At 55.8% G+C, this 26,799-nt stretch overlaps 2 protein-coding genes across 2 annotated transcripts; both read left to right on the forward strand.

Moving 5' to 3' along the window:
* The first annotated feature begins 124 nt into the window (after nt 1-124).
* On the forward strand, nt 125-4,103 carry FDX2 (ferredoxin 2). Its single transcript, XM_037888091.2, has 5 exons — nt 125-252; nt 1,126-1,177; nt 2,013-2,119; nt 2,735-2,822; nt 3,300-4,103. Exons 1-5 carry the CDS (start codon nt 150-152, stop codon nt 3,454-3,456), a joined length of 507 nt encoding a protein of 168 aa, XP_037744019.1. The 5' UTR covers nt 125-149; the 3' UTR covers nt 3,457-4,103.
* A 1,883-nt stretch (nt 4,104-5,986) lies between these two features.
* Nucleotides 5,987-19,679, forward strand: ZGLP1 (zinc finger GATA like protein 1). The gene is made up of 6 exons (XM_043532491.1): nt 5,987-6,475; nt 8,518-9,150; nt 14,642-14,754; nt 15,931-16,024; nt 16,894-17,025; nt 18,337-19,679. Exons 1-6 carry the CDS (start codon nt 6,342-6,344, stop codon nt 18,383-18,385), a joined length of 1,155 nt encoding a protein of 384 aa, XP_043388426.1. The 5' UTR covers nt 5,987-6,341; the 3' UTR covers nt 18,386-19,679.
* Nucleotides 19,680-26,799: the final 7,120 nt, after the last annotated feature.

The raw sequence follows: 26,799 nt of genomic DNA on the forward strand, positions 1-26,799 counted from the left end.
CTGGTCCCAGCCCCCCTCCTGGTCCCAGCCCCTCACCCCCCAGCAGGGCCCTGCCCCCCACCCCTCCCTCCTGGTCCCAGCCCCTCCCCCCGGGCTCAGCAGCCGCCCCCGTGACCTCTGACGCCGGCCTGCATCACGTGACGTGTGTCATGGCGGCCCCCGTGGCCGGCGCTGGCGGGTCGGTGACTCGCCTGATGCTGGGGGCGGCCGGGGGGCTCCGGCTCCGCCTGGGGCGGGGCTTCCGCACGGCAGGTGGGGCCGGGCCGGGGGGCTGGGAACCGGGGGGCCAGGCCGGGGGGAGTGAGGGCCGGGGGGGGGCTGGGAACCGGGGGGCCAGGCCGGGGGGGTGAGGGCCGGGGGGGTGGCGAGCCCCGTGGGGGGGGCTGGGAACCGGGAGAGGCCAGGCCGGGGGGCTGGAAACCGGGGGGCTGCCCAGCTCCCCCCTGTCTCCATGGGGTGGGGGCGTTGGGGGCCCAGGCAGTAGAGGAGGGGGCCGGCCCCCCCGACCGGGACCCCCCCCCGTTGGTGGTTCCCAGCCGCCGGCGGGCGGAGGCCTGGGGGGGAAGCGGGCTCAGCCTCTGGCCGGCCCCGCCTTGGGCCTCCCTGCTGAAGCTGCCATGGGGCCGGGGGGGGGCTTGGACCCCTGTGAACTGGGCTGAGACCCACCAGACTCATGTCACCTGGGGAGCCACCAAAGGGACCCAAATTCTCATCGTCACCCTGGTGGGGCGTGATGGCAACCCGGCCTGACCCTCCTCCGTGCCAGTCGCACAGGGCTGGCGCCAGTGGGCCTGCACGGGTGCCGATCCCGGCTGGGGACAAGGCTGCGGTTTCCAGCCGGACTTGTTCGCGGGAGCCTGCGTGAAACGCATTGGGTGCCTAGAGGACGCACCCCCCTCCCCGCTGCCAGTCAGTGTGAATCGGGCTTCTAATGCCCTTAGGTCTCAGTCCAGTTGGGATTAATGGTCCCGCCGTATATATTGGCTTGAGACTGACGCTCGTTCCGTCCATTGCCTATTTGAACTGGGCCCCGTGTGCTTTCAAGCTCCTGCCCTGCTCAGGTGGGGCTGACAGGCCCCGGGGGGGGGGTGTGATGCGACATGGGCTGCAATGTGTTTTCCCCAGGGCTGTTCCAGGCGGAAGACGAGAGCTGCACAGCGGAGCCCGCGGGCGACATGTGAGTACCAGGAGCTGCGGATGGGACTAAGCTCAGGCCCTCTTCACAGCCATTGCGTTGGAGGATTTATGCTGCTTCCTCAGCCAGGATGGTCTCTGTTTTCAGAGGCTGCCAGACATGGTCCAGAAGGATGTGGGATAGTAGTGGGCTGAGCACAGCACTGGGGTGCAGGATGCCTGGGTTCTAATCACGAACTCCCTGTGTGACCTCTGACAACTCACCTCCCCTCTTTGTCCCTGGTCAGTAAAACGAGGATCATATCTGCCTCCCTCACCAGGTGGATGTGAACACTGATGTACCCAAATGATATTTCCAGATCCTGCCCCTGACCCTCTGTAGGGGTGCTCAGAGAATGGGGTCCTGGGGGACTCTATAGCCCTACAAGAGTGGCAGCATGGCCATGTGGATGCAGTGCTGGACTGGGATTCGGGAGACCAGGGTTCCGTTCCCAGCTCTGCTGCTGACCTTGGGCGAGTCTCTGGCTTGCTCTGTGCCTCAGTTTCCCCACCTGTTACATGACTAGGATGACCCTGACCTTGCTCTGTAATGCACTGTGCAATCTGTGGCTGGGAGGTGCGTGGCTAATGCCTGTCAATCGCCCTGGCGGAAGGGAGAAGCACCAGGATTGCCTTGTGGTGCCATTCCAGCTGGCTCACAGGCTTCCCTGACATTTGCTGTGTGTGCCCCGAGAACTGATCCCCACCCACCCCAGTCAGCAGCCCTGGCTCCAGTCACTCTGTATAATCCTGCTAGCCCCCATCTTCCAGTGGCTGCAGGTTCCAGGAGGTCGCTGGATCTCATTGTGTTTCCCCAACACCCCCCTTCCCTCCTCTAGAGTGAACGTGGTTTTCATTGACCGTTCCGGGCGCCGGATCCCCGTGCAGGGGCGTGTGGGGGAGGATGTGCTCCGCCTGGCCCAGAGGCACGACATCGAACTGGAAGGTCTGTGCCGCTTTGCCCTCCCCTCCCCCATGCTGGGTGGCAGATAATAGGGGACGCAGACAGCTCTGTGGGTCCGCTATGGCCACGGGAGCACTGGAATACCTTCATTGCCACTCCCTGCGTTTCAGGGGATTTGCCAAGTCCCCAGAGGGTGGCATGGTGCAGGGAGGTGGGAAGGGGCAGGGCGGGGTCAAGGCTGTAGCTTCTATCTCACCTCCCCCCATGGCTCTTCCAGCTCATGGTCACCGCACATCCCTCCCTGTAGCCGGACGCCTCTTCCCCATAGGAGCCGGCAGGAGCTGAGGCCGAGGACGAGAGGGAGGCCCAAGAATCCAGAGTGGGTCCGTTTGGAGCAGGGGCACTGAGGCGGCAGGCAGGCTGCTGGAGGGTGTCCCAGAGCCGGGCCCAGGGACAGGAGGGGGAAGCTGCCAGCGGGAGGGGTCAGAGGTGAGGGACTCAAGTAGGATCCTGTTTGTTCCATGGGGAAGTCTGCCCTCACTGTACAGACACACAGCTGGGCTCCCCCTACTCCCTGGGGGCAGCTCAGGCCCCCCTCCCCCCTTTCCACTGCAGGGGCCTTGTCTTCACCCTGACCTTCCACTCTTGTGTTCCCAGGCGCCTGCGAAGCCTCCCTGGCTTGCTCCACCTGCCACGTCTACGTGAGCCAGGAGTTGGTGGACAAGCTGCCTGTCCCTGACGAAAGGTAACAGCCTCTGGGTGCCTGGGCCCTGCTGCCCGCCCCGCCCCCACCAGGAGGGCAGGGCTCTGCAAGAGCCAAACACTGTATTCCTCCCCCAGTAGTGCCGAGGGAGCGAGAGCGGCCCCGCTGTGTGCTGGGTGCAGCAGTGGCATCCCTGCCCCTCATAGTCTGAACAGACCAATGAAGAATTATCTCCATTTTACAAGTGAGGGAAACTGAGGCCCAGAGCCAGTCAGTGCCTCCCCCCGGGTCACCGTGGGCATTGCCGAAGCTGTGACTCGAACCCAGGGCTCCTGGGGCCCAATGTTTTAGCCCCAAGCCTGTTCTTTCCCTTTGCAATCCTGCAGGGCAGCTGCCCTCCCCCACAGCAGCAACTGCATTTCAGGGAAACAGTCCCTTGCAGTCATCCTGGAGAATGCTGCCAGCCAGCGAACGCCCCCCTGCCCTGCAGGCTCACCCTTGACTCTTCGGCTTTCCTAGGGAGGAAGACATGCTGGACCTGGCCCCACAGCTGCAGGAGAACTCCCGGCTCGGCTGTCAGATCATCCTCACCAAAGAGCTGGAGGGGGTGGAGTTCACCCTGCCCAAAATCACCAGGAACTTCTACGTGGATGGCCATGTTCCCAAGCCCCACTGAAGGCTGGAGGAGTCGCTGGGCTGCCCGTGGCTCTGGGGCTGGGCCTTATAGAGCCCAGAGCAAGGGGGGCTGGTTGGAGAAGGCTCCCCCTGGGGGCCTGCAGCACTGCTGGTGACATGGAGAGGTGCGGGGAGGGGTTAGTTTTATAGGCCCAGGGTGAAGCGCTGAGCTTCCTACAGGCCGAGGTGGGGAGGGGATGTCAGCAGCAAAGATGCTAGAATAGCCCCTTCCCATCCATCCTAGCTCTGCCACCCCCCCACAGCACCTGTGCTCACAGCCCCAGAGGCGACGTGGGGCTATACAACAGCCCTATCTTTTCTGTTCAGGGAATCTGCATTTTTTGGTGTTGGTTACCAAACCCTGCAGCTCATCCCAGGGAGCAGGAGGAGGGCAGGTTTTGGGGGGCCAGCAGGGGGTGCTCTGCATTCTTCCTGTCTGGAGGTCACCGTTTCTCATGGCATGCTTTAATATGCATTAGGGGCCTTGGTGCGTTCTCTGTGCCGTTTGACATGGGACGGCAGGGACCAAAGCAGCACGTTCTCTGGGCTGGTCACTCTGGATCACCCGGTGTCACGCTGTAACCTCGGGATCAGGGCCAACACCCCTCCCGCAGCCACATTTTATTATTAAAGCCCACGTTTGTATGACGTGCTGCCTGCTCTCTTCCCTGGCCCACAGGCCTGGGACTGGCCACACGGGCACAGTAGGGAGCAGAGAGCCCCGCGCTTTCCAGCAGGAGCCAAGCAATAGCTACAGCTGGGCTGAGGGTCAGAGGCACGAGATTTACCCCTTTTTGGTGCCAGCACTGCAGACTGAGGGGCTTCAGCGCTTCACAGGCAGCTGCAGAACCCAGACCCTTCTGCAGCCCCCATGGAGCACAGGGCGGTGGGCAAACATCGGCCAGGGAAGACGAGGCGGTTGCCAGATTGCGTGCACACTGCTAGCAGGCATCTTACGGGGACACGCAGGCGCTGGCTGGGCTGGTGCTGGGGGGAGCCCCAGGACAGCTGGCTGCTGCTGCGCTCCTCCCCTGGAATCGGTGCTTAAGGGGAGCTGAGCGGCCAGACGCCCCAGATCCCACTGAAAGCCAGGAACCAGCTTTGCAAGCCAAACGCCCATCCAGCTGCTGACTATTTTAGCTTCCTGCAAAGAGAGGATACTGCATCTGCCCCCAGCCGCACCCTCCCTCTCTGCTAAACTGTTGCTGTCTGGTTGACAAACAGCTGTTGTGTCCCACCCCAGAGGTGGCTCCATTGTAGAGGTGGGGGCAGTGCCTCCACCCTCCCATGAGATGTGCACAAGTGGTAGAGTTGGTTTCTGCTGCACCATCTCGCCACCCAGCCCCCACTGCGGGGAAGAGCTGGGAAGCTGGTTGGTCTAGGGGGCTGTGAACAGCCACAGCAGCTTAGCAAGTCACTGGGGGGTCTGACCTGAAGCCTTTTAGCTTTGGTGGCATTTGCAGGGTCACTTTGTCTCCTGCCTGGGGCAGTGGGAATGTTCCAGCCCCCGGGTAGGGCAGTGAGCACCCTGCATGGATTGGCACTGGTAGGACAGCTGAGGGCAGGTGGTCTGAGGCCCGACAGACTCACTCCATGGACAGTCTGGATTCCTGAGCCCAAGGTCATTCACCCCGCAGGAACCGAGCTGAGTCCCCAGGAGCTGCTCGGCCTCCTAGGGCTCCCCGGCATGGGGTGGGATGCCAGAGCCAGCCCTGTGGGATTCATCTTGCCCAGCTCTGCCAAGCCAGGCACCTGGAGCCTGCAGGAGACCTGAAACCCACGCACCTGCCCGTGGGGACAGGAATTCAGATCAGCCCCACGCACTGCCCCAGGGCAGCTCTTCCCCCAGGCTTGTTCATTGCGCGTATTATGGTAGGTCCGATGGGCCTCATCGTGCTGGGTACAGCGCAGACCCAGTCCCAGAGAGCTCCCCCCAAGCCAGGACAGAGGGAATGGGGACCCAGACACACCGGGACTTGCCAGAGCCACCCAGGGCAGCCATGGCACAGCCAGGGATTGAACCAAGCCCCAGCTCCCTTGCTGTGGCCTCTGGCCCATCCAGCCGCTCTGCCCACGCGGCACCAAGCGCCCGAGGGGCTCCCAGGCCCTGCAGGGCCCGGCTGTGTGCACAGGCCCCCAGGCCAGAAGGGACCCTTGGGAACTCCTAGTGGGACCCCCTGCAAAGCACAGGCCAGAGTGGCGGGGGAGGGGGGGAGAGGGAGCAAATTCACCCCGGCATTACTACAGCAGTACCCAGGGGGAGTCCCCGCCCCCACCCCATCCAGCACTCACAGCTGGGGGTCACACACAGCACTTACTCACCTGCCAGGTTGCATCTGGGGCTGCCCCACTGACTGGGGGGCAGGGAACAGCGGAGGCAGGGGCAGGGGCTGTGTTGTTAGGCAGGTGGGGCTCACCATCTGCAGCCAGGGCAAGGGGGAGACCAGGTCTGGACACTGGGGGCGGGGGTCCTGTGTCCCCCCCAGCTAGACGGGGCTGAGAGCGCCTGCCCCTAGTATTGGGGGAGCAGCTCTGGGGTCCTCAGCAGGTTCAGGGTTTGGCAGAGCTAGACAGGGGCCCTGCCCCTCCCCAGCTGCAAACCCGCTGCAGCCCCTGGGGGGCAGGTGGACATTAACCCCCCCCCCGGGGCAGCACCCCCCGTACCAGCACAAATAGACATGAGATCCCCTCCTGTCCCCATACACCGGCCAGCCCCTTTCTACCTCCCCCCGCTGTTCCCCCCGGTCCTCCTACTGCGGCCAGCCCCGGCCCTCCGGGCTCTTATAGGGCGAGGCCCCCGCTGCCCAGGTGTGTCCGGTTAAGTCCCCCCAGCTGGGGCTGCCCCTTGCACCGGCCGCTCCCCGCAGCGAGGCTCCCGGCCCGCGCATGGAGGGGGAGCTGTTCCTGGACGGGCACCCCCCCGACTTCTCCCTCCTGCGGCAGCTGCTCTCCCCGCCCTGCCTGGAGCCAGAGCCCGGCAGCCCGGCCCGGGGCCCGGCCAGCCCGGGACGGGGAGCCAGGTCAGCCCTGGGCGCCCACCCCTCCCCTCGCGCGGGGGGAATCCGGATCAGCCCCATGGACCCGTCCCCTGGGGGAGTGGGGGAAGAGACGAGGAATCGGGATAAGTTCCGTGGACATGCCTCCCAGGAGGGAGGGGAGATCCGATTCCTCCCCAGGCACCTGCCCGTAGGGACGGGACGGGAATTCGGATCGGCCCCACGCACTTGCCCCGGGGGGAGGGGAGGGTCCGGATCGGCCCCACGCACTTGCCCCGGCGGGAGGGGGGGATCCGGATCGGCCCCACGCACTTGCCCCGTGGGGAGGGGGGGTCCGGATCGGCCCCACGCACTTGCCCCGTGGGGAGGGGGGGTCCGGATCGGCCCCACGCACTTGCCCCGGGGGGAGGGGAGGATCCGGATCGGCCCCACGCACTTGCCCCGGGGGGAGGGGAGGATCCGGATCGGCCCCACGCACTTGCCCCGGGGGGAGGGGGGGATCCGGATCGGCCCCACGCACTTGCCCCGTGGGGAGGGGGATCCGGATCGGCCCCACGCACTTGCCCCGGGGGGAGGGGAGGGTCCGGATCGGCGCCACGCACTTGCCCCGGGGGGAGGGGAGGGTCCGGATCGGCCCCACGCACTTGCCCCGGGGGGAGGGGAGGGTCCGGATCGGCCCCACGCACTTGCCCCGGGGGGAGGGGAGGGTCCGGATCGGCCCCACGCACTTGCCCCGGGGGGAGGGGAGGGTCCGGATCGGCCCCACGCACTTGCCCCGGGGGGAGGGGAGGATCCGGATCGGCCCCACGCACTTGCCCCGGGGGGAGGGGAGGATCCGGATCGGCCCCACGCACTTGCCCCGTGGGGAGGGGGGGATCCGGATCGGCCCCACGCACTTGCCCCGTGGGGAGGGGAGGATCCGGATCGGCCCCACGCACTTGCCCCGGGGGGAGGGGAGGATCCGGATCGGCCCCACGCTCTTGCCCCGTGGGGAGGGGGGGATCCGGATCGGCCCCACGCACTTGCCCCGTGGGGAGGGGGGGATCCGGATCGGCCCCACGCACTTGCCCCGGGGGGAGGGGAGGATCCGGATCGGCCCCACGCACTTGCCCCGGGGGGAGGGGAGGATCCGGATCGGCCCCACGCACTTGCCCCGGGGGGAGGGGGGGATCCGGATCGGCCCCACGCACTTGCCCCGTGGGGAGGGGGGTCCGGACCGGCCCCACGCACTTGCCCCACGGGAGGGGGGGTCCGGATCGGCCCCACGCACTTGCTCTCGAGCTGGGCGCGAGCTCCGGGGCTGTTTTGGGCGGGCAGCTCGCGAGCCGCAGCCTCCAGCTGCCATTGGCCGGGCTGCGGGCGGGATCCCGAGGCCGGCAGCGCCCAGGCGGGGGAGGGGGCAGGTCGATGGGGGACCTGAGCCTGGGGGCTGGGAGGGGCCAGTGGGGGGCTGAGGGGGGCTGCCGGGGGGAGAAGGAGGGGGAGCTGCCCCGGGGGAGGGGGAGGGTGATCAGACCCCGGGGGGGAGCTGCCCACGGGGGGGGGTGAGTGGGGACCTGCCCGGGGCGGGGGGCTGAGTGGGGAGCTGCCGAGGGGGACGGGGAGGGTGATCAGGCTTCGGTGGGGGGGAGCTGACCCTGGGGGGGCTGAGTGGGGAGCTGCCCCGGGGGAGGGGGGAGTGATCAGACCCCAGGGGGAGGGGGAGGGTGATCAGGCTTCGGTGGGGGGGACCTGCCCTGGGGGGCTGAGTGGGGAGCTGCCGAGGGGGACGGGGAGGGTGATCAGGCTTCGGTGGGGGGGAGCTGACCGGGGGGGGCTGAGTGGGGAGCTGCCCCGGGGGAGTGATCAGACCCCACGGGGACAGGGAGAGTGATCAGGCTTCGGTGGGGGGGAGCTGACCCTGGGGGGGCTGAGTGGGGAGCTGCCCCGGGCGACGGGGAGGGTGATCAGGTTCCGGGGGGGGGGACCTGCCCGGGGGGCGGCTGACTGGGGAGCTGCCCCTGTCCCCCCTCCCGCGGGCCCCTGGGTGCCCCGTCCCCCCCTAACGCCCTTGTTCTCCCCCCCAGGCCCGCGGGGCGCCCCCGCCCGGAGCCCCTGCCCAGCATGGCCTGTTGCCTGCAGGTCCCCGACAGCAGCGCCCTGAGCTTCCTGCAGGAGTCCGCCCAGCGGCTGCCCCAGGCGCCGGGGGGCCAGGAGGAGCCGAGCCGTGCGCCCAGGGCGCAGCCGCCGCCGCCGCCGGGGCCAGCCGTGCGCCCAGGGCGCAGCGCCCCGCAGCCCCAGGCCGGCGCCAGCCCCCTCGCTTCCCTGGGCACCTGCAGCCCCATGGACACCCTGAGTCTCATCAGCCTGCATTGTTCTCATCTGGTGTCCGGCGCGGCGGCCCCCGCCAGCCGCCCCGAGACGAGGGCAGGGCCCCAAACGATGTCCCCCTGCCTCCTCCCCATAGACTGCAATGGCAACCCCTCCAGAGAGGCCGGGGCGGCCGGGCAGGAGGGGCGGAGCTGGGAGCCAGGGGCCGGCAGCCCCAGCCAGCCTGAGCCCGGCTGCAGGAGGAGAAATCCCCGCAAGCAGCCCGCACCCAGCCGGAGCGCTGAGGCCCGAGACCCCTCTTTCCAGGGGGTGACCCTCTGCATGCGCCTGTGTCTTTGCCAAGGCAGCTCCGATGAGTACCAGCTCCTCATCCGCCCACGGTACAGCAGGTACAGGGCTCCTGCCACAGCGCGGGCACTGATCACTGGCTCTCTGCTAAGGGAGACATGGCTTTTCTGTCTGTCTAAAGGACCCACATAGGCACCCCGAGCTAGCTTGCTAGCTACCCCTCTACACACCCAGGATTTATCCATCCATCCACTTGCCAAACAGGCCCATGATCTATCGATCGATCTATCCCCATCATCCCCCTCTATCTATCTATCTATCTATCTATCTATCCCCATCCATCCCCCATCCCCATTCACCCCATCTATCTAATCTGTCTATCCCCATCCACCACCTCTATGCCCATCCACCCCACCTATCTATCTATCTATCCCCATCCACCGCCTCTATCTATCTATGCCCATTCACCAGCTCTATCTATCTCCATTCACCCCATCTACCTATCTATCCCCATCCACCCCCCCTCTATCCCCATTCTATCTATCTATCTATCTATCTATCTATCTATCTATCTGTCCCTCCCCATACACACCCATTATTTAGCCATCCCTCCCCACACACACTCTCTCTCTATGGAGCTCTCTCCAATCACGTGTTGTGGTGTGCCAGTCCCTGTGGTATCTAGGTACTGAAAGCAACAGGAAGGCGTGTGGCACCAAAGAGGGCAGGTTCCTTGATTTATGATTGTTTATTGTGTATGTGTCTGTGTCTTCTCCAGGTGCTCGAGGAACTCCAGCCCCAACTCCTGCCACCTCTCCTCCAAGCTTCCCCCTCCCCCCAGCCTTTGGATACTGGGGACCTGTTCAGCTCTGTGTAGGGATCCCCTTTCTGCGGGGGGAGGGGGTCAGAGATACTGAGCTGGGATTTGTCCTGACACTCTGTCAGTGTGTAATTGTAACACAAATGATGTCATTTCCCCATCCCAGCCGAGGAAAGGCTCCATTGTCTCTCCTCTAGCGCTTTCTGCTTACATAGTGATCTGATTTTTGGGGGTGGGAAATCGTCTGTTCTCTGGCACTTTAAACTGCAGCCAGTGGAAACTGACTTAGGACCAGAGGTGTTGCCAGACCTGCTCAGCCCCAACACCCATCTAGTCCACGATCCAGTCTCTGCCAGTGGCCACCACCAGCTGTCTCAAGGGCAGGTGTAAGAGCCCTGCAGTAGTAGCTGTGGGATAATTTGCTCCCCACTTTAAGTCTCTATCAGAGAGAGGTGGTTTAAGCCCTGGAGCATGAGGTTTACTGTCTCTTCCAGTAATATCTCGTACGACAGTCTGGTCTTCTCCCACTTCCTAAAGTGTCCATCAAAATACAACCACCAAACTCCTTTTAAAGTTTTTTGAAGCAGAAGAAAAGAGACTTCACTCTGGTTCTGTTTTCAGCCTCCTTTAGCCTGTAGAGATACGGGGAAATGTTGAAAATCCACATTTGGACAGGTATTGAGGGAGAAGTGTTTTTTAGCCACCCAAGTGTTTTAGGAGCACAAGTTCCATTGACTTTTGAAAGGGACTTTTGTGCCTAAATCCTTTCAGGTATTTTTGAACAGCTCCCCCTCAGTCCTTAGACAGCTGGGGCCTGATTTGCCATTGCCACATTCAAGGAAAACAGAAATTGGCAAATTCAAACAGAGAATAGGAAATACTTTTTCAAATGCAATGTGCAAATAGGCCATGGAACACATTGCAATGGGAGGTCACAGAGGCCAAGAATTTAGCAAGATTCAAGAGGGTTTGGACACGATATTGAAAATAAGCATCTCCGGAGTACTAACCGCTGGTGCTAATAACCATTTTGGAAGGGACATTAAACTTCCTGCCTTAGGTCTTATATCAATCCCTAATTACTAGGGGTTAGGATGAGACCCACATAGGGGGCAGATTACCCCACATCTGCCATAATCATAGAATCATAGAATCATAGAATATCAGGGTTGGAAGGGACCTCAGAAGGTCATCTAGTCCAACCCCCTGCTCGAAGCAGGACCAATTCCCAGTTAAATCATCCCAGCCAGGGCTTTGTCAAGCCTGACCTTAAAAACCTCTAAGGAAGGAGATTCTACCACCTCCCTAGGTAACGCATTCCAGTGTTTCACCACCCTCCTAGTGAAAAAGTTTTTCCTAATATCCAATCTAAACCTCCCCCATTGCAACTTGAGACCATTACTCCTCGTTCTGTCATCTGCTACCATTGAGAACAGTCTAGAGCCATCCTCTTTGGAACCCCCTTTCAGGTAGTTGAAAGCAGCTATCAAATCCCCCCTCATTCTTCTCTTCTGCAGACTAAACAATCCCAGCTCCCTCAGCCTCTCCTCATAAGTCATGTGCTCTAGACCCCTAATCATTTTTGTTGGCCTTCGCTGGACTCTCTCCAATTTATCCACATCCTTCTTGTAGTGTGGGGCCCAAAACTGGACACAGTACTCCAGATGAGGCCTCACCAGTGTCGAATAGAGGGGAACGATCACGTCCCTCGATCTGCTCGCTATGCCCCTACTTATACATCCCAAAATGCCATTGGCCTTCTTGGCAACAAGGGCACACTGCTGACTCATATCCAGCTTCTCGTCCACTGTCACCCCTAGGTCCTTTTCCGCAGAACTGCTGCCGAGCCATTCGGTCCCTAGTCTGTAGTGGTGCATTGGATTCTTCCATCCTAAGTGCAGGACCCTGCACTTATCCTTATTGAACCTCATCAGATTTCTTTTGGCCCAATCCTCCAATTTGTCTAGGTCCTTCTGTATCCTATCCCTGCCCTCCAGCGTATCTACCACTCCTCCCAGTTTAGTATCATCCGCAAATTTGCTGAGAGTGCAATCCACACCATCCTCCAGATCATTTATGAAGATATTGAACAAAACCGGCCCCAGGACCGACCCCTGGGGCACTCCACTTGACACCGGCTGCCAACTAGACATGGAGCCATTGATCACTACCCGTTGAGCCCGACAATCTAGCCAGCTTTCTACCCACCTTATAGTGCATTCATCCAGCCCATACTTCCTTAACTTGCTGACAAGAATACTGTGGGAGACCGTATCAAAAGCTTTGCTAAAGTCAAGAAACAATACATCCACTGCTTTCCCTTCATCCACAGAACCAGTAATCTCATCATAAAAGGCGATTAGATTAGTCAGGCATGACCTTCCCTTGGTGAATCCATGCTGACTGTTCCTGATCACTTTCCTCTCATGTAAGTGCATCAGGATTGATTCTTTGAGGACCTGCTCCATGATTTTTCCAGGGACTGAGGTGAGGCTGACTGGCCTGTAGTTCCCAGGATCCTCCTTCTTCCCTTTTTTAAAGATTGGCACTACATTAGCCTTTTTCCAGTCATCCGGGACTTCCCCCGTTCGCCACGAATTTTCAAAGATAATGGCCAAGGGCTCTGCAATCACAGCCGCCAATTCCTTCAGCACTCTCGGATGCAACTCGTCCGGCCCCATGGACTTGTGCACGTCCAGCTTTTCTAAATAGTCCCTAACCACCTCTATCTCCACAGAGGGCTGGCCATCTCTTCCCCATTTTGTGATGCCCAGCGCAGCAGTCTGGGAGCTGACCTTGTTAGTGAAAACAGAGGCAAAAAAAGCATTGAGTACATTAGCTTTTTCCACATCCTCTGTCACTAGGTTGCCTCCCTCATTCAGTAAGGGGCCCACACTTTCCTTGGCTTTCTTCTTGTTGCCAACATACCTGAAGAAACCCTTCTTGTTACTCTTGACATCTCTTGCTAGCTGCAGCTCCAGGTGCGATTTGGCCCTCCTGATATCTTTCCTACATGCCCGAGCAATATTTTTATACTCTTCCCTGGTCATATGTCCAACCTTCCACTTCTTGTAAGCTTCTTTTTTATGTTTAAGATCCGCTAGGATTTCACCATTAAGCCAAGCTGGTCGCCTGCCATATTTACTATTCTTTTGACTCATCGGGATGGTTTGTCCCTGTAACCTCAACAGGGATTCCTTGAAATACAGCCAGCTCTCCTGGACTCCCTTCCCCTTCATGTTAGTCCCCCAGGGGATCCTGGCCATCTGTTCCCTGAGGGAGTCGAAGTCTGCTTTCCTGAAGTCCAGGGTCCGTATCCTGCTGCTTACCTTTCTTCCCTGCGTCAGGATCCTGAACTCAACCAACTCATGGTCACTGCCTCCCAGATTCCCATCCACTTTTGCTTCCCCCACTAATTCTTCCCGGTTTGTGAGCAGCAGGTCAAGAAAAGCGCCCCCCCTAGTTGGCTCCCCTAGCACTTGCGCCAGGAAATTGTCCCCTACGCTTTCCAAAAACTTCCTGGATTGTCTATGCACCGCTGTATTGCTCTCCCAGCAAATATCAGGAAAATTAAAGTCACCCATGAGAATCAGGGCATGCGATCTAGTAGCTACTGTGAGTTGCCGGAAGAAAGCCTCATCCACCTCATCCCCCTGGTCCGGTGGTCTATAGCAGACTCCCACCACTACATCACTCTTGTTGCACACACTTCTAAACTTAATCCAGAGACACTCAGGTTTTTCCACAGTTTCGTACCGGAGCTCTGAGCAGTCATACTGCTCCCTTGCATACAGTGCTACTCCCCCACCTTTTCTGCCCTGCCTGTCCTTCCTGAACAGTTTATAACCATCCATGACAGTACTCCAGTCATGTGAGTTATCCCACCAAGTCTCTGTTATTCCAATCACGTCATAGTTCCTTGACATCACCAGGACCTCCAGTTCTCCCTGCTTGTTTCCAAGGCTTTGTGCATTTGTATATAAGCACTTGAGATAACCTGTTGATCGCCCCTCATTCCCAGTATGAGGCAGGAGCCCGCCCCTCACAGATGTTCCTGCCTGTGCTTCCTCCCGGTATCCCGCTTTCCCACTTACCTCAGGGCTTTGGTCTCCTTCCCCCGGTGAACCTAGTTTAAAGCCCTCCTCACTAGGTTAGCCAGCCTGCTGGCAAAGATGCTCTTCCCTCTCTTCGTAAGATGGAGCCCGTCTCTGCCCAGCACTCCTCCTTCATGGAACACCATCCCGTGGTCAAAGAATCCAAAGCCTTCTCTCCGACACCACCTGCGTAGCCATTTGTTGACTTCCACGATTCGACGGTCCCTACCCAGGCCTTTTCCTTCCACGGGGAGGATGGACGAGAACACCACTTGCGCCTCCAACTCCTTTATCCTTCTTCCCAGAGCCACGTAGTCCGCAGTGATCCGCTCAAGGTCATTCTCTATGACTCTATTGTGCTGTCCCCTTACTAGGCAGCCTGTAGGTCAGATCCATCATGGCAGTTCCTCTGTCCTGCACCTTGTACTGTCATCGACACCAGTGGAAAGAGGCTGTAAAACACAACAGGCTGATCTGGGGGCATTTTGTGCCACTTTGCTGGGTATCCGTGATTGCCCAACAAGCAGATGGAAAATCTGACCCTCGGTAGCTAATTTTTGTTGGTTTGGGAGGAAGATTTTTTTTTAATGATGTTCCACTGGTTTTTGCTCTTTGGTTTGTTTGTTTGAAAGTAATGTCACAACCTGGTAAAATCTGTCTCATCTAATCTGTCCGCAGTGTAATGTATGGGAAAAGAAGCCGTAACCCAAATCCAAGGCAAATCTCTTTAACAAGAGAATTCTGCAGAGCCAGCAGTTCTGAGGAGGATCAAGGCTCCCTCTCTGTCCAGAGTATGTTGCTTTTCAGAAACAGAAACCTTTACTATCTAATGGTAACACTCTGAAATGATTGGGGCAGCTATAAATACCGATACTGGGTCTGATTCTACTATTGCAGGGAGAAATTCAGTCCTGTGCAGAGACCAGCTTAAGATGTATACTCCACTTAAATCCCTGTCTAGCCAGATCCTAGCTGGTGGAAGTCAGACATAACTCCAAGGAGCAGCCATAGACTCACAGAACCACAGGGTTAGAAGGGACCACAAGGGTCACCTAGTCTAACCCCCTGCCAAGATGCAGGATTTGTTGTGTCTAAACCATCCGAGATGGCTATCCAGCCTCCTTTTGAAAACCTTCAGTGAAGGCACTTCCACAACCTTCTGAGGCGTCTGCTGCTGATTTACGCCAGCGGAGGATCTGAGCTTTTGTAACTGAAGTGCCTCCTCTCATATGTACTTACTCCCAGGTGTAGAACTTACTGCTGTGAGCAGTCCCCTTAATTTTCAACAGGCAATGCTCCATGGTTGTAAGCACAATAAGTACTTGTATGACTGGACACTGGTTTTGTAGCTGTGTTATTTAATTATAGGCTTAGTTCTGGAGATACAGTTGATAGGAAAAGCTATGACAAAATGAAGTCACAACGGTATTGTACCTATTGTGACTTTCTTTTCCTTTTCTTCTGCCACACCACAAACTAAAACCATGTTTATCCACCAGAAAATAAATAGATCTCTAAGCCCTTTCACTTGTTTTCCAGTACCTGGGGATTGTGGTTTTAATACACCCAGAGCTGTTGCTTTGTCTTGCTGTGACATAAGGCACATCAGAAATTAGGCACAAATTTTTAACAGGGAGGGTGACTCACCATTGGAAAAACGCTACCAAGGGAAGTGGTGGGTTCTTCATCTCATGAGGTCTTTATATCCAGACTGGGGAGGTGTTTTAGCAAAACACAAGTTATTGGGCTCAATATAGGGGTAAAACGGGTGAAATGTAATGGCCTGTGGCAGGTAGGAGGTCAGGCTAGATGATCTAATCATAGAAGGGTAGGGCTGGAAGGGGTGTCAATAGGTCATGGTGCAGTCCCCTGCACTCAATGCATGATGCCTTCTGGCCTTAAACTCCATGAAACTACGCAATAAAGCCACCACGCAGCCCACGTCTGACGCTTTGTCTGTTCCTTAGGTAGTAAGTGTTGCGCGTCCTGCCAGACGAGGAAAACTCCCCTGTGGAGGATTGCTGAGGACGGCACCCCACTCTGCAACGCTTGTGGCATCAGGTACCTGTGACATCGTGCTGCTGGTGTTGCTTTCTGAAACTGTGCACAAAAGGGCCAGGCCAGGGTCTGTGCAAAATTAACTATGTGGGTAAGTGTTTGCAGGACTGAGGTTAGATTCCTGTATTCAGGCACCTAAACGAGCAGCTTGTTTCCACGTTCTGAGCACCCAGCAGTTCCCACTGATGCAGCAGTTTGGGTTAAAACTGGGTAGGTGCCTGGCGTAAGATGGCAGCGACGCCATGCTCTTATTTAGGTGCCTAAATCAATATTGCCGGCTCCCATGATCTTATTGGGAATCTTGCCACAATTGGTATTTTGCTGGAAGCTCCGTCTCCCAGAGTCATGTGATTACCCAAAACACTAAGCTTTAATTTTTGAAAAACGGATCAGAATGAAAGCTTTAAACTTTGAAAAATGATTACAGAGCTGAAAACATGACCCTAGTCTACCATATAAAGGCTCTGAAGCCTGACTGCAATTACCAAAAAAAATCAACATTTTATTTTTTGTTTGTTTGATTTTTAAGCTAACCCCTTGATTTTTTTGAGGGTCTGCTGACTCGTTGGTTTTGGACACTTGGGGCTGGCAAGGCCCCTAAATATGGATTTAAGAGCTGAACCCTGGCCCAGATTCTCAAAAGTTGCCTAACTCCTCTTGATTTCAAGGCACCTAAAGACCTTTGAGAATCTGGGCCCCATTTCCAAAAAACTTGGCCCAAGGCATTTTCCTAAATAAATTCCACCCTAAATATCCCCCTTCTAAGCAGAGGGAACATTTCAAAAGACTAAGGGGAAATAAAATGATTATTCCACTTTTGGCTAAAAATGTAATTATCTGAACCAACTGATTTCCCCCCCCCCCCCCCCCAGGTACAAAAAGTACAGGGTACGATGTTTCCGCTGCTGGAATATCCCGAAGAAAAGTGGAAAACCTTACTCCCGTTGCTCTAACTGTGGAGACAGACTGCGCGTGGCCGTGGCCCAGCAGAGAACCGTGAAAAGGTCATTCCCATTTTATTCATTTATGTTTAAAAAAGGAACAGCTTTGGCTGAATTGCAACATCCTTATTTTAAAATTAACCCCTGCTCCCCTTCCAGAGCCTTTGATCAGACAAGCTGGGCCGTGGAAGCCACAGATCTGATCCAGTGAAATTGTTTACCCTAGTGAAGGGGAATGGAAGGTGTGAATGGTTTAAATGTGTCCATGGAGGCAGCTCTTGGTTACAGTGAAGTTAGTTTGTGCTTAGAAGGTGAAATTTACCCTTTTGCAGGGAGTCAGAACAAAATCTAGGGACTTTTGTTCCATTTAAGCAGGGAGCCTTGTACTGGCTCTTTCCACATGTTAAGTTTCACTTATTGGAGATATTTTTCCCCTGGAAAATAGACATTATTTTGCTACAAGAAGTTATTTTGCAGTAGAAACATTCTCATCCTCTCTGTACTCTGGGAGTGTGTGCACGCGTGTGTGTGTCCCTCCTTCCCTGGCCCTGCTGGAAGAGATGAGTCCTGCCCTCTATGTGTGTTGTGAGGCAGGAAGGAATTGCCTCCAAGTAGAAACAACGCACACCTGACACAGCTGGACATGTCTGCAGCCAGAAGTTGGCTTATGCACCAGGTATTTAAACATGTTACCAGCCTCCTTCCTTTGTCACATGTCTTTCGCTGGCTTTTCTCTCTGTTGCATTTGTTTTCTGCTGCAGCGTTTGCCTGCGTTAGTTTAGCAAAGTGACAGAGCTGAAAAGAGACGGGGCAGGCTGGGGGCTCAGATTAGCAAGAGGGAAGTGGCTGATTGTAGTTAAGTGCAACAAGCTCTCCCAGTAGCACTGGTTCTAGAGTGGTTTGTCGTCCCTCCCTCTCCCAGCTCCCTACTCTGGCCTGGTCTCAAATATTTCGGAGGCTGAACACTCTGAAATGTGTCCATCCTGCACCTCTGTCTCTCTCTGCACTCGCAGTGCATCTTTAACAAGAGTCAGCTGGGTGCTGGGTGGTCCAGTGGCCGGCAAGTCAGGAGCTCTGGGTTCCAGTCCTGGCTCTGTACTGACCTCCGCTGAGTTGCCTCTCAAGGCCTCTGTTTCCTGCTCTTTGGGGCTGGCAGTGTCTCTTGCACTACGTTTGTACAGCACCCGGCCCAACACGGCCCCAGTCTCACTTGGGGTCTTCTCATGCCGCTATAATGCACACCCTTCCCCATGACGATGGATGCCTGCCTCAGATCCAGCCCTTTTCATCCCTAGAGCTCAAACGGGGAACAATCATAGTAATTTTAGGGTTAAAGGACATAATTGAATTAGGTCCTTTTGTTTCAATTTCTAGAAAATGCGACGACTTCCTTAAATCTCAAGCAAGGAGTCTTTGCTATTAGCCGGACAGCGGGCTGCGTAGCAGAGGGCGCTGGTATCTGCTGGAGTGAGCAGGAGGCCAACGCTGCCCTGCAGTCTGAGCGGAGGGATGCAAGAAGCGTTGGCTCAGTCCAGTTGCCTTTAAGGCCAGTTGTTGCTTTTTTCCCTTCCTCTTATGCTGTTGTTTTCTGTAAAAGGAATGTTCAGTCCTGCCTTTGGTTTGCGCAAGCAACTCGGGAAGTGGACGAGAAAATGAACCCATGTTTTTGCACAGGTGAAGTTGTTAGAGATTGAATGAGGGATGGGAAAATAAGAGTTTGAATCTTAAGCTTGCTCCTGGCTAGCCGTGTTTGTGAGTGTGGGTGGCTGCTTGTTCGGACCCCAGGGTACCCTGGCCAGCAGTGATACGCCCTGGGTCTAACCTGTCTTGACTGTAGAATAGATCACTGCAGCGTGGCTCTTTCTGTCAGGCCTTTTTATGGGGCAAATGTAGAATCCAGAAAAAATTGAGATCACTCTGGATGTTAAAGAAAAAACAAAAGACGTTAAGGAGAATAAAATATTAGCTCCCTTCAGATAGTAACGTGCACCTGTGCCAGCAACCTGTGGCAGTAGATTCTGGCAATGCTTAAAAAAACCTGCTCAAAATGAAATGAAGCCTTGTTAAGGGTTTAAGAATGTTTTAGATCAATATTCATTCACAGACCCCAATGAAGAGCTTCCCTGTTAACGTGCTGATGTCTTTCCAAGGAGAGACACTAAGACTTGTAAACGTAGTGAACTCAGGGCTCAGACTTCAAAGCTTTTATATTTGCTAATTTAAAAAACTAAATAACAAGAAGTTAGTTGGGGATAATTAATATGAACCTCATTTGTTTTGTTGCACTAAACTCAGTAAGGTTTGCACTTTTTGAATAGATATTATCTCCTTCATTAGCTTGTTATGTATTTCAGAAATTTGTCACTTCTCAATTAGTTTGTTACGTAAAATAGTTCCTATGGGGCATTCTTGTACAAAATGATTATCTAGATATATTTATATGTGTAAATAATATATTTATTTTTGCAGTGTGACATTGTTCACACACACACACACAAACACACACACACACTTTATGTGCCAAGTTGTAAATATGGATGAAAATTGCCATGTTTTCTCCTTTCTGGTACAAATGTTCAAGCACTTCAATGTGGTGACAATGCGGGGCAGAGATCTGGTGTAAGATGATCAAGTGTTGTTGGGTTTTTGGCTTTCGTTCAGAAGTCTAATGGTTGCACTTTAGAATAAAACTGGTTTCTTGTAGCTGTGTATGGAAAGACTCTACTCCCTGCGTCCCTTTTGAGTTTTGATGTGACATGTTGGTTTCTCCTGGGAGATATAAAGCCAGGCCTCCCCTATTCACAGCTGGTTCAATCCATTCAAGGTGCTGTCTCAGTGGTTTACAAGCGGCAAAAAGAGTCTTGAAATCAATGGGTGTTAGATGCCTAAACACCTTAGAGGAGCTAGGCCTAAGTGACTTAGAGGCTTAGCTGCTTCTGAGAACATTACCCATGAGCAATCCCATCCCTATTCAACACAGCACTTAAGAATGTGCTTAAAGTCAAGGTCTTTGCCATGTCAGGGCCTTAATAGGAAGCCAAGAGGCAGTGAATTCAGATGTTCCTTGGCTGGATGCATTAGCTATTACTAGAAAGACCTTAGAGACTAACCAATTTATTTGAGCATAAGCTTTCGTGAGCTACAGCTCACTTCATCGGAGTTACGATGAAAGCTCACGAAAGCTTATGCTCAAATAAATTGGTTAGTCTCTAAGGTGCCACAAGTCCTCCTTTTCTTTTTGCGAATACAGACTAACATGGCTGCTACTCTGAAACCTAGCTATTACTAGAGAAACCCATCTCAGGGGCATTATCTTCCTGTCTCTGGACAGTGACTATGGGCTCGGTTTATTCTGCCAATGAACTTCTCAAAACAATGAAAACCCTGAGAACGGACTGGTCCCTGCTTTGGCATGGAAAAGACCCGCTATGAAAAGAGAGTGGAAAGCTTAGAAGTGTTGACCTCGGAAAGGCGATGAAGTGAGGTCGGTACATAAAATAAAGAATGGGGCAGAGAAAGGAGAGCGGGAGTTTCTGTTCTCCCATGTCTTATCACGCAAGGGCCAGGGGATGTTCACTTAAAAGAAGCCCACTTCAAAACAGATGGAAGCAAATGCTTTTTCACACTGTGTGATTAGTCTGTGGAACTCACTGCCACTGGAAGTCACAGAAGGCAAAAAAATTAGCAAGATTCAAAGGGGAACTGGAAATTTATATGGTTAGCAAGAGTACCCAGAGTTCTCCTAATTAGCTACACAGATTTTGAGAGGGATTTTGAACCTTGTGCTTCAGGGTTTAAGCCAATCTAATAGTAGACACCAGGAGCAGCTTATCTCACATCTGCTACTGTGGGGTGGGGCGGGGGGAGTGGTTCTTATAGCTTCCTATACAGCATCTGGACTGGGCACTCTAGGAGATGAGACAGTGGTCGAGAGGGACCTTGGATCTGATCCAGCCTTGGGATTCCTGTTTACACTGCTTCTTATTTAAGCTGCTCGGTGGTGCTGCTCCTGCTCGCTATTAAGGCTCTGGTTCAGCGAAGCATTTGGGCGTGTGGCTGACTTTACTGATGGGTTTAACTCCACTGAAGTCAAAATTAAAACCGAATGAATGCCCAAGTGCTGGGCTGAATTGACTGAAAAGCTTCTGACGTGCAGTGCACGAGACCAATGCGGGATTCAGAGTCCGGGGTTTCAGGATTTATTATGGGATGAGTTATGATGTTGTATAATAAACACAGTGTAACCCCCAGGCAAATGCGTGTCACAGGTCAGGCCCCCTTGCTCCCAAGCCGCAGGGGATAGGGGAGCCCTGATTCCTTCGGTCAAGCTCTAGTAGCTGATGCTTTTGGTCCTGCAGGTCCCTGGGTCAGTGCCCGGTGGGTTGGCCTTTCCGTTACCGTATTGTAGGGCAGTTGTCATGGTATGGGAGCACACCTTGTTAGCAGCCAACTAGTAAATAATAGGAGGACTTGTGGCACCTTAGAGACTAACCAATTTATTTGAGCATGAGCTTTCGTGAGCTACAGCTCACTTCATCGGATGCATACTGTGGAAATTGCAGAAGACATTATATACACAGACACCATGAAACAATACCTCCTCCCACCCCACTCTCCTGCTGGTAATAGCTTATCTTATCTGATAAGCTATTACCAGCAGGAGGGTGGGGTGGGAGGAGGTATTGTTTCATGGTGTCTGTGTATATAATGTCTTCTGCAATTTCCACAGTATGCATCCGATGAAGTGAGCTGTAGCTCACGAAAGCTCATGCTCAAATAAATTGGTTAGTCTCTAAGGTGCCACAAGTCCTCCTTTTCTTTTTGCGAATACAGACTAACACGGCTGTTACTCTGAAACCTAGTAAATAATAATAATCCTGCTTGGATTGTGGAGGATCGGAATAACCGTGAACCTCACAAATCTTTCCCTGGTTCTAATCCCCACGATTCTGTTAGCCCAGATGCCAAAGGCTTTGGATCCATCCATGTGTGGGCATGTGGGCACGGTGGTTTTTCCTATGTTTCTCCCTTGCACCGACATTGCTGGTGCTTCCTGGGAGCTCGGCTAGTCTGTGCTTGAGGACCAAAGTTTGCAGAGCTCAGGACCAGCTTGACAAGGGCCCAGGACCCACCATTATCGGTGAAGCTCTGGAGGCTGTGGAATCTCCGCCATTGGGGATTTTTAAGAGCAGGTTGGACAAACACCTGTCAGGGATGGTCTAGATAATCCTTAGTCCTGCCATGAGTGCAGGGGACTAGACTAGATGCCTCTTGAGGTCCCTTCCAGTCCTACGATTCTGTGATCGGGGCTGAATTTTCAAGAGAACTTGTCTCCTGTTTCGGCACCAAAACAAGCGGTTAGGTGTCCAAAAGTGCTCAGCACATGGGAGTGGAACTCTGGAAAACCTGGCCGCAGATGGACTTGGAAATGAGGCTCTGAGCTCTTCAGAGAATTTGGTCCAATCTGTCTACATTGTACGTTTCCCAGCAAGTCCTCCGCCCACACGCGTGTGCTAGTAATGCTCTTTTGCTAGCTGAGCCCAGGGGAGGGAAGGACAAGGGTGCACGCTAGACCCAGCTGGTCAAACCCTGACTGGCAAGCCCAGAACTATGCTCGGGCTGAGGAGGAGCTCACCAGAGTGGTGCAGTCCTGGGCGTTCTTACGAGAAGTGTTGCAAAGTGGAAGGAAATGAGAGGGCTGCAAGGACTGGCTCATGTGAGGATAGTAAAATTAAAGAAACTCTACATCAAATGCCGCGTATGGAGGTCTTGGTGCCCGAGGGGAAAGTCCCCATGGGCCCCAGGCACTTTTCTGTGGGATTCACAGGTAAGGGTCAGGGTCTCGGGGTGCAAACGGGGGTGGCACTGTTGATTTTGATGGAGCAACATTTAGTTCCCCTGGGCCCGAATCCAGCTGTCCCCTCTGCCGCGGCTGCGACGGTGACGCTTGCCCACTGGCAGCTATCTTGAGCCGAGAGTGGGCTGGGAGGTCACCCCCCCCCCAAGCAAAATTGAAACGATTGATTTTTTTCGTTTAAAAATCAGAAAATTGGAACATTTTTGGTTTTCCATTTTTCACTGAAACCCTGGAAATTTTGACAGAGAACACTGTCCTATGAAGAGTCGCATTCTTGTCAAACAGCCGTTTGCCTCCCCCGCCCCAGCTATTTGATGGAAACATTTCCACTGTCACACGTTTCCCGAACAGCTGGTGGATGGGAGGGGCTTTTTGTCACCCCCCAGGCTAGTGTTGAACCCAAGGTTGGGTCCTTGGTGTTTACCCATCCCACGGCTGGGAGCCCTGAGAGATCACTTCGTAACGACCCCCTGACTCTGCACTCGGGCTGTTCCTTCTGCAGCGGTGATTTTAGCTCCGTAGACCGGAGCCCCAAGGTCTGTGCATTTGGGGCTGAGCACAGCCCAGGTCGGGGGGCTGGTCAAGGGCCGTGTTCCAGAGCTGGTGAGTGGTGCCGAGGCCTTGCATGGAGTCTCTGTGCAAGGCAGGGATTTGAGGCTGGGAGGCTGTTAACGTTTAGGATACCCTGGTGGCAATTGGTCTTGCGCTGCTGACTTTGATGGAGGGACATCTCCTTACCCCAGCTGAGACTCTGGCCCCGACAGCCAGGGGAGCTGGTTCCGAAAGAGGAGATGACGTCAGCTCAGGCCTTTAAAAGAGAATCAGCCTGCAAAAGGATGAATGCAAACGGCCCGATTAGCCGTGGAACCAAACTCCCAGTGCAGCCGTTGGGTTGCTGACCTGGGTTCAATTCCCTGTCGTGCCATGACCTGGGCCAAGTCAGAGGGACAAGGCAGGGGAGGGAATATCTTGCATTGGCCCAACTTTGGTGCTGACACAGAGCGCTTCGCCTTGGCCAGTCTCTCTGTGCCTGTTTCCCATCTCTACAGCGGGGTTTACATTTCTTGGGGCATTGTGAGGTTAAACACAGTGCAGGCTGCAGCGCTCGGAGACGGTGGGGCGGGAGACGGGGTACTGGAGTCAGGCCATTCCAGCTTTCCAGCCCAGGCTGTGGGGAATCGATTTGGTGCATGTGCTGGCTTGGGTGCAGGCCATGCCGGGACGGGAGCTGGCACTCGTTAAAATGCAACCGTTTTTTATTTGGCTCTCCCCAGAGCAAAACACAGGAATGTTTCCTGGACAAACAGTCAGAAGGATCACATGGTCCCGGAAGCAGCACACTGCGAGCTCCGAGGCGAGTGGGAGCGACTGGAGGCGGGGGGCCGGAAGAGGGGGTGTAGCGGACAGGCTCGAGCAGCCCCTGAGATGGATCCAGCCGTGGGGGAGCTGGTGGGACTCTCTGGCCCACTGTCCAGTGAGGGAGGGGCAGGAGCCTGTGTCCACCACCAGGATGGGATGGGGGGTCAGCAGGGCACCTGCTGCTGCCAGTGGGGGGAGAGCAGGGCTCTGGGCACCACCCGTAGAGGAACGGACACAGGAGCAGCTTTAGGAACAACTGGAAAGCTCCTTCCCAGCCCGGGGCTGCTGGCCCCCTGGCCAGTCTCAGTAGCTCCCCCTCCTATTTGCAGGGAGCTTCCACTCCCCCTGCCGCCCCCCGCCCCGCCCCGTACTTAACAGTCAGCACACGAGGAGGCCGACGGATGCCACTCGTGCCGGTGATGCAGCAAAGCGCAATTAGCACGTCTCCTCCACAGAGCACTTTGCACAGGAGGGCAACGGCATTAGCCTCATTTTACAGGTGGGGAAACCGAGGCACAGCAAGGGCACCCTGCAGGCCAGTGTCAGAGCCCAGGAACCCCGACTCCCAGGCCCCTGCTCCATCCATTAGGCAATGCTGCCGCCCTCGTGTATGCACGTCCCTTCGACTGCGTACTGAGAATTTAAGCACGTGCTTTGTGGGTCATTGCCCGGGTCCAGCTCTCCCCGCGGGTGGAGCTGGACTCGTCCCGGGGCTCTTGGGGCCCAGGCCGACGTGCGCGCCCACGAGACGTGCGCTCCTACGGGCTGCTCCGCACAGTTTCCTTAGCAACAGAACTGTGTCAGCGGGGGTGTGTGTGTGATTTTTGGCCAACATCAGATCTATCAACGAGCGTGGCCCTGTTCTACCAGTCGGCTTGGTCCCCGTCCGCGGCAGAGCTGTCCTGGTGTAAACGCCTTTACGCTGGGGTAAGCGACTCCCCAGGACGGGCGGCGCGGGCTGCTTTAACGAGACAGGTACTGTTAAAGTGCGACAGCGGCTGGGGGTAGCCAAGCCCTCAGGCACTGAGGCCTGGTTGACGCTGACCTCGACCTCGCTGCACGGCCGAGGGCTGGGAAAAACGTTGTGTTTTGAGACCAGCTAACCCCCACACACACCGCACCCCCCCACACACACACCCCCTGTAACTGCAGCTCAGGCGATGGAAGAATCGTTCCCTCGACCCAGCTCCAGCCCCTCAGCGAGGTGGATGAACCACGGTGCTGGAAACCCCTCTCCGGGGAGGTAGGAAACGCCCGTGCTACGGCACAACAGCTGCGGCCCCAGAGCCGTGCCCCACGAGCGGAGACTTGCCCAGAACTACGGCGGTTGGGCTGTGAAGAAAGCCAGGGAGCTCTGCCACCCTGACGCTTGGTGTAGACAGAGCACCGGGGGTGGCCGAAGGCTTCTGGTGGCCTCGCTACCCCTGCGTGGGGACGGGGTGTTCCTGTGCCGGGGGCCAAACCCGTTTCGTTGGTATAGGCTGCATCTCCAGCAGCCCAGCTGCCCTCGGGGCGAGAGACGGCCTCAGGCAAGTCTGATGCTCCAAAATGTCACCCGTTACCCAGCTGCCGATCCTGGAGAGGCAGGATGACTTGCTGGCCATGCCCTCAGTGATAAGACCCTGACGTCAGCATGGCGGCTGGGGCCAGGGGGAAGGGGCCAGGGTTCCAGCTGCTCGATAACTGGCACGGAAACTCGCCCCAGGGAGAGCACTGGGCCTCCACGGCTTCTTAACGCTGCCCCAGAACCCACGCTCACACGTGCAGAGGCGCCTAGCGAAGACAAGGGCAAGTCCACATCCAACCTCTCACGCAGAAACGACCCTCGCTCACTGTCGCTCTCACCCCCCTGCTGTGACGCCCACTGAGCTCCTGGTTTCCTGTCGTTTATGTGCCATTTTAGTCCATAAAATTAAACACGCTGCAACCTTAGCTAACAGAATGAATATCTGAGCACGTGGCTATTGATATTTACCTTGTAGCAAAGTCTGTGTAGCCCTCGGGTATGACAGCCGCCGGGGGATTTCAGGGGGCTTTTGAGCCATAGTGGGGGAGCGCCGGATAACTCATTTCTGCCGCGCTGTGAGCACTCGGGCACAGCAGGGGGGGCGGGGGCGGCATTATGGAACTATTATCAATGCTTTTTTTGCCCTTTTTTTTTAAACCCAGCTTTACAGCCTTGCCCTTTCTTATCCCTCGGGGAAGCACGTTTTAAAACCATTCCCAAGCTGAGGCCAGCACAGCAGGGAGTGCGCGGGGGGCTGTCGTCCTGCGCGGGAAGGAAACCTCCCACTCCATATTGCACATTCAGGGGCGGGGGACACGAAGTCCTCACTGAACACTAATTACAGTGCAGCGAGGCTGCCGGCTTGCAGTGACGCAGGCCCGCTCCTGAAGCCGGTGCTGTCGGGGAGCTAGACAAAACATACAAAAGCAGTTAAAAACTCGACTTGAAAATAGCCCTTTTACCCAGCGGAGCTGGCTGTGCGAAGTGCCAGCTTCTCCACCAATGCAATGAGCCCCTTGAAAAGTTTGCAGCTGGGTCAGCTGCGCTCAGAGAAGGGCCCATTTTCATTACCGAAACTCGCCCCAGACGAACCCCTTCATTATTTACATTCCAG

Source organism: Chelonia mydas, chromosome 20, assembly GCF_015237465.2.
Source record: "Chelonia mydas isolate rCheMyd1 chromosome 20, rCheMyd1.pri.v2, whole genome shotgun sequence".
Lineage (NCBI taxonomy): Eukaryota > Metazoa > Chordata > Testudines > Cheloniidae > Chelonia > Chelonia mydas.

Bases quoted from the DNA above. Each gene is read 5' to 3' on its own strand.
- FDX2 (XM_037888091.2), top strand. From the start codon at position 150: ATGGCGGCCCCCGTGGCCGGCGCTGGCGGGTCGGTGACTCGCCTGATG. The intron at 1,178-2,012 runs GTGAGTACCAGG...TCCCTCCTCTAG, and splicing joins GCGGAGCCCGCGGGCGACAT to AGTGAACGTGGTTTTCATTG. The intron at 2,823-3,299 runs GTAACAGCCTCT...CGGCTTTCCTAG, and splicing joins CTGCCTGTCCCTGACGAAAG to GGAGGAAGACATGCTGGACC.
- ZGLP1 (XM_043532491.1), top strand. From the start codon at position 6,342: ATGGAGGGGGAGCTGTTCCTGGACGGGCACCCCCCCGACTTCTCCCTC. The intron at 6,476-8,517 runs GTCAGCCCTGGG...TCTCCCCCCCAG, and splicing joins AGCCCGGGACGGGGAGCCAG to GCCCGCGGGGCGCCCCCGCC. The intron at 17,026-18,336 runs GTCATTCCCATT...TTCAATTTCTAG, and splicing joins CAGCAGAGAACCGTGAAAAG to AAAATGCGACGACTTCCTTA.